The sequence below is a fragment of the Musa acuminata genome, chromosome BXJ3-9, assembly GCF_036884655.1.
Source record: "Musa acuminata AAA Group cultivar baxijiao chromosome BXJ3-9, Cavendish_Baxijiao_AAA, whole genome shotgun sequence".
Lineage (NCBI taxonomy): Eukaryota > Viridiplantae > Streptophyta > Magnoliopsida > Zingiberales > Musaceae > Musa > Musa acuminata.
In genome coordinates, this window is record NC_088357.1 from 19511887 (window position 1) to 19518731 (window position 6845).

The following is a 6845-nucleotide window of genomic DNA, read 5'->3' on the forward strand; positions in this document are numbered from 1 at the left end:
TTAACTCCCACCAAACCCGCCCTGTTCAGCCAAGTCCTTCGTCTCACCCGCCGTGTTGACTTTTAAGCCCTCTCTTCTTCCAAAAACCTGTGTCCTACACCTGTGACAGCAGCCGTCCAGAGCCTCTGCAGCCCTGTGATGCGGATCAGAGGGCTGACATCTCTTCTGCGCCGGGTCTCCCATGTCTTCTTCTGTATTCTGAGCAGGAGGAGAAGGAAGCAGGGAAAGCGTGGACTTCCTTCTCCGAGACGAGCCCGTTGGTCACTTCTCTGCCTTTTCGCGGGGCGTGCTCACACCGGTCCTCCTCCGAGGTGAGCCGTGGTACCGTTTCGTCTCTAATTCGATACCTGTTTTGTTTTCTTCTATCTTTTATCGCTTTCCATCGAGTTCTCAGAATGCCTGGTGACGGAGCGGAGGAACACGCGAAGGAAACAAACCAGATGGCGGCAGGACCTGTACCAGTTTCATCTCTCTGCTGTGAAAACTTGTTTTTTTTATCTTTTAACTCGAGCAGACGATGGAAAGGGTCGTAGGGCTCGAGAAAGAGACGGTGCAAATCTGCTTCATTCCACAAACCCAAGGTCCCGTTTTTTATCCCAAGGTTGGGGCTTTTTGATTCATTTTTTTATGGGACAGATGACGGGAGGGTCAACAGGCCTATTTCTACTGACGTCTCTTTCTCTCTCTTCCTCCGCCTAGAGATTTCCTTTTCCTTTGTTTTGCGAGGCTTCGTAATGTCCACGCGTAGGAAGTCTCCTTTTATCTTCCACACCCGTTTACACCAACTCGCACCAGCCTCTCGGCCTTCTAAAGCTTCGATCTTTGAGGTCTCGGAGCAGGAAACTGCCTCGTTCGCGTCCTAGGTGGTAGGGAAGGGAGAGGAAGACAGAACGCGGTTCTTGAGTTCCTCTTGCCTTCCTTCTCTTTCTTTCTGCCCTTCGGTGACAGCGAGAGGGTGTTGAGGCATCTGCTCATACCTTAAACGGATCGTCTATGCTTTTGCATCCTCTGGTGTATCCATCAGATCTCCCTTTTTTTATTTTTTTATTGTGTTGTATTTGTTCTCCCTGAGTCCTCTTCCCCTCTATTCAGTTCTGTCGATTTGATTCTGCTCCTTTGTTTATTGCATGGAGATCTTGTTCTAAGACCTTGGGAAACTCGGAAATCTGGGTTGAAAAGCGAGAACACGCATTAGATCTACTACTAGCATCTGCTAGCACTTGGTGAGGAAGAGTGTTTTTGAAGCAACGAAGCGAGTTCGAAGAGGTGTGATTGAGAAAGAGAGGAAATAAAATTGATTTTCAATGAGTTTTGGAGGTTTGTTCGACAGCGGCTCCGGCCGCGGTGGCGGTGGCGCTCGGACGGGGTTGGCCGATGCGGTGCACCGCAGCTCCACCGCCATGTCTATCAGCAACATCTCACAGCCGCTCCTCGCCTCGCCTTCTCTCCCCATGTTCAACTCCCCTGGCCTCTCCCTCACCCTGGTAAGTTTTACCACTCACTATTTCTCTTCCTTTTTCTTCTTCCGTTTTCTTGCATTCATGTAGAGGTTTCAACGAGTATACCTTTTTGGTTTTCCGGCCAGCAATCGGATATGGAAGGCACGGGTGCCGCCGGTAAAGGTGGAGCGTGGGATCTGGATTCGGGGAGTCAGAACAAGGAAGACGAGAACGAGAGCCGGTCAGGAGGGAGCGACAACCTGGGAGGACTCTCCGGGGACAATTTAGAACAGGAGAACCCGCGCAAGAAGAAGCGATACCATCGCCACACCCCGCACCAAATCGAAGAACTCGAAGCGTAATGAGTCCAACCATCTCACTCCATTCCTTTGATTGCAAGAACATTAAACGACCGAAAAAAATAGACAGCTCTCAATTTAATCCCCCATGTACAGATTCTTCAAGGATTGCCCTCACCCTGATGAGAAGCAAAGGTTGGAACTCAGCAAGAGGTTATCCTTGGAGGCTCGCCAGGTCAAGTTCTGGTTCCAGAACCGCCGAACCCAGATGAAGGTATCATTTCATTCTTTTCTAAAAATATTCATCTACTTCTGATTATTATATCTTCCTTACATGCTTGGGCGTCGATTGAATCAGACCCAAATGGAACGCCACGAAAACATGATCCTAAGGCAGGAGAACGACAAGCTTCGCGCTGAGAACTTGTCAATCAGGGAGGCGACGAGGAACCCTGTCTGCAGCAACTGCGGTGGGCTGGCGATGCTCGGCGAAGGGTCGCTCGAAGAACAACACTTGAGAATTGAGAATGCCCGTCTCAAGGATGAGCTTGATCGTGTTTGCTCCCTCATTGGGAAGTTCCTCGGCAAGCCTATATCTGCGTTGTCTAGTCCACTTCCTCTCCCGATGTCAAATTCAACATTGGATCTTGCAGTCGGGAACAATGTTTTCGGTGGCCTGGGTTTGGTGACCCCGGCAACGTTGCCTCCGGTCACTGATTTCACCGCCGGAGCAACAAGCGGCCCATTCGGCACCGTTACAACTCCTGCAAGGAACGTTGGCACGGGAACTCTAGACGGTGTGGATAGATCGCAGGAGAGATTCGTGTTCTTGGAACTTGCACTCACAGCAATGGATGAGCTGGTGAAGATGGCTCAGATGGAGGATCCTCTTTGGGTTCCAACTTTGGATGGAGGGAAGGAAACACTGAACTACGAGGAGTATCTTCGAAGTTTCCCTCGCTGCATCGGTGCGAAGCCCGTTGAGTTGGTGTCGGAGGCCACCAGGGCTACCGGCGCCGTGATCATCAATAGCTTGGCGTTGGTTGAGACTCTCATGGACGCCGTGAGCTTTCGTCTGTTGCATTTGCTTTTATCAGCTGATCACTTGCATCTTCCAGCATCATGCTAATAAAATCTAATTTCTTTTTATCATATTCTTACATCAGAATCTTTTTACTGCGTTTGCATCGATCTGCATTGAAATGTTTCTTTGCTTGCTGTTTCACCTCCTATACAGATAATTTTCTTCGAAATCGTCACTTGCATATGTCCTCCGAGCAACTTTCTGGAGTGAACTAATACGTCGTTTGCTATATTTGTAACCCATTCATGCGCAGACTCGGTGGGTAGATATGTTTCCTTCTGTGATTGCAAGAGCGACCACCATTGATGTGATCTCCAGTGGCATGGGTGGTAGCAGAAATGGTGTGCTCCAACATGTGAGTCCATGGCATTCAGATGTGTATTTATGCTAGTAGCTGTTTGCTACACAATTATTCTCCTAATTGCACCACAATTTCCTGGGTCTGCAGATGCATGCAGAACTTCAAGTTCTCTCGCCACTGGTGCCTGTCCGAGATGTCCGTTTCCTTAGGTTCTGCAAGCAACTTACAGAGGGAGCTTGGGCGGTAGTAGATGTCTCCATCGATGGAATTAGAGACGACCTTTCTGCTCCACCTCCTAATATGAGTTGCCGCCGGTTGCCGTCTGGTTGCCTGGTGCAGGACATGCCTAATGGTTATTCTAAGGTATTAAAATCCTTCCTCATCTCCACTCTCTCCCTTCCCGCTCTACCTATTAGCAGTCTATCAGCAGTGACCACGCATGGGTTACCTTTGGATCAGTGTTAATAACTTTGACTAGACATGTATAATATGTCTCTCTGTACACAATACGTTCCTCGGCGTGCTCAAGTGTTACTGTTGTGATTCCCTGTCTCTTTTTCTTCGAGTCAAGGCCTAAGCTCGTGCTTCTAAGTCTAATCGAGGTCTCGTGCCAGTGTAACTTCTTCTACCAAAAATATTTCAGTCAGCGAAAGACGGATTTGTGTTAGTCTTCGATCCTTTTTTTTTTATTATTAGTATATTCACACGTCTTTCCATGTTCATAATTTCTCGTGTTTGTTTCTTCAGACTTTTAGATGCTTCTCCCACACTCTCGAGAGCACCACTTCTGGGTTGTTCACTGTCCGCTTATGAATAATGGATGATGTGCCGCTAACCATTTGGCTAAGGCTGCTCTCACCCTCATTATCTGTGAAGGCTTGGCTATTGTTCACCGTTCCATTTGTTTTCCAAGTCCTCGTACGGAAGTTACCCTTTCTATTCCTTTCCGTGTTCTTTCCCTTGCCTGTTGTGCAACCCCTTGTACACCGAGTCTCTCTTGATAACTTTAGATATCATATGCTCTTGACGACGCTATTTGATCTCACTCTCCTGACAGCGTGCATCATGTCAACAGAGACCTCAATTTAATTTAATAATCAGCATCACCTTGGCATTTGGCCAATTATATAACCTTTAGTTTGGTCCAACATTTTCCTATCGTTGTTTCTTCGAGTCAGTTTCTCATATCGATGCTCATGTGATCCTCGGAAACTTTTCTCCATTTGTCTAACCTTCTGACTCGAGTGTAATCAATTTAGCAGTGTACTGTGTGCCCAGTGTACTCAGGTAAACAGCAACCTGCGTTTCACGGTCGTAAGGTATACAGCGTTCTAGGGACATGATACGTTAAGTCAAGGTCCAGCTGTGGCACAGTAGTCAACGTTAAGGGACACCCGGCATTAATGAGCTAACTGACGCGGTGATGCACAGGTCACATGGGTGGAGCACGCCGAGTACGACGAGGCCGCGGTGCACCCGCTGTTCCGGCCGCTGGTGCGCTCCGGCATGGCGCTCGGCGCACATCGTTGGGTCGCCTCCCTCCAACGCCGGTGCCAGTCCTTGGCTATGCTCATGTCCTCTTCGCTCTCCCATGACGATACCACCAGTAAGTCCCAGCAAAAATGTGCAATTGCGATTGGCATGGATTGATGATATGGCGGCTGATTGTTGAACTCTGGTCGCAGCAATAACGCCGAGTGGGAGGAGGAGCATGCTGAAGCTGGCGCAGCGCATGACGGACAACTTCTGCGCCGGGGTGTGCGCGTCGTCAGCCCACGAGTGGAACAACCTCAGCGGCGGGATCAACATCGGCGAGGACGTGAGGGTCAAGACCAGCCAGAACGTGGCCGAGCCCGGGGAGCCACCGGGGGTGGTGCTGAGCGCTGCCACCTCGGTGTGGCTCCCTATCGCCCCACAGCGCCTTTTCGACTTCCTCCGCAACCAGCAGCTACGGAGCCAGTGGGATATCCTCTCCAACGGCGGTCCCATGGAGGAGATGGCCCACATCGCCAACGGAAAGACCGGCAACACCGTCTCCCTCCTCCGTGCCAGCGTCAGTATATTTATCGTTTCACGCACATCTATTTCCTTTTCGCCTTTCTTTCTCTGGTTGGACATTTTACTTGCGTGATCGGTGAATGGTTTGGAAAAATAATCAGAGTCTGGTACTGGCTACTGTAGCGTCAGACTAGTGGGGCCATGTCGGTGGTCGGGAACTTGCTGGATGACAGATCCATGAAAAGATGGATTGACGTGACTACTGACGATCCATTGCTGTCTTTGGCCTCGTGTTCAAGCTTTCTTCTCGCTCTATACGTGGTTTATTGGTTTACGTAATTCACCTTATATTTTATAGATTTTCTGAAGTTAATGGACTTGTTGTATGTTTTGGTCATTATGTTGCAAATCTGGTTCACTTCCTAAATGATGTGTTGGGTTGTTACAACAGGCGGTGAGTGCAGACCACAACAGCATGCTGATACTGCAAGAAACGTGCACGGACTCGTCCGGGTCGGTTGTGGTGTACGCCCCGGTGGACGTGCCGGCCATGCACCTCGTTATGAGCGGCGGCGACTCCACCTACGTCGCCCTTCTCCCGTCTGGTTTCGCCATCCTCCCCGACGGCCGCGGCAGCGGCGCAGGCGTCACCCACAAGGCGGGAGGGTCGCTGCTCACCGTCGGGTTCCAGATTCTGGTGAACAGCCAGCCGACGGCGAAGCTGACGGTGGAGTCGGTGGAGACCGTCAGCAACCTTATCTCATGCACCGTGGAAAAGATCAAGGCAGCCATCCACTGCGAAGCTTGAAGAGGAGCATGGCGAGAGGATGTCAGGTAATGCATGGATTGAGTCAAGAACGAACCACAACGTAAAAAAACCTTTGCCAAGTGGTAAGGAAGTATGGAAACACTGCTAAAACCCTATCGGCACTAAGAGCAGCCCATAATCCTTAACACGGAGCAATGGTGGTGGTTCGGGCATTGACTCGTTCCGATCGACGCGCTTGCTGAATCTCCAGCACAGTGAGATGCTGCATGATTAGTATTGTAGTGGTTTGGCCTTTGTAGTTTTTGCCATCTGCAACATAGTTAACTGGTGATGAAAGGAGCAAGTAGTGCTGTTTGCTGCATATGAGCGTAGTTTTTTATCGGACATATAAGTTGCTGCATATAACTGTATATGAGCTCCAATAGCTCTTCCTTTACTTCCTCTTGTGTTTACCAGCCATACCATGTCGATAAAAGAAGCATGTGAAGGTAAAAAGGAAACTGTACTCGTGACTAGTGGGGTTCCCACGCTGCATTAAATGCAAGGCAGCTCGGCAGTGCAGTAACACTAAATGCTGGTCGTAGATTTTTTTCCCTTTTTTTTTTTTCTTTTCACGAGGTCGTGGGCAGAATTCATCCTTATCGCAGCCTTATGATTCAGAATCTGGTAAGGGTTTTTCAGAAGGTTTAAAATTTATATTTTATACTGAAATAGAAAAAAAAAATCGAAAAATATCATCTTAAAAATATGAAGTTATAAATATCGAGAAATTAAAATAAAAATTATGATTAGATAAAACTTATTCAAATCATCAAAATCATTTTTAAAAGATTAAAAACAACATAACTAAATTTATTAATATTTTATTAAAAAGTCGATAAGATAAAAATAAAAAAATTTTAAAATATATATTTTTTTAGTTGTTTGATTTCATATAAGAATGTTGAAGTTTTTT

The 6845-nt window shown here is 48.0% G+C and overlaps 1 protein-coding gene across 1 annotated transcript; it reads left to right on the plus strand.

Annotated features, from left to right (window-relative positions):
* Positions 1-440: 440 nt before the first annotated feature.
* LOC135586483 (homeobox-leucine zipper protein ROC5-like) lies at positions 441-6326 on the plus strand. Its single transcript, XM_065166712.1, has 10 exons — positions 441-1013; positions 1134-1484; positions 1586-1797; positions 1895-2012; positions 2097-2801; positions 3076-3177; positions 3271-3486; positions 4555-4729; positions 4809-5176; positions 5573-6326. Exons 2-10 carry the CDS (start codon positions 1305-1307, stop codon positions 5927-5929), a joined length of 2433 nt encoding a protein of 810 aa, XP_065022784.1. The 5' UTR covers positions 441-1013; positions 1134-1304; the 3' UTR covers positions 5930-6326.
* Positions 6327-6845: the final 519 nt, after the last annotated feature.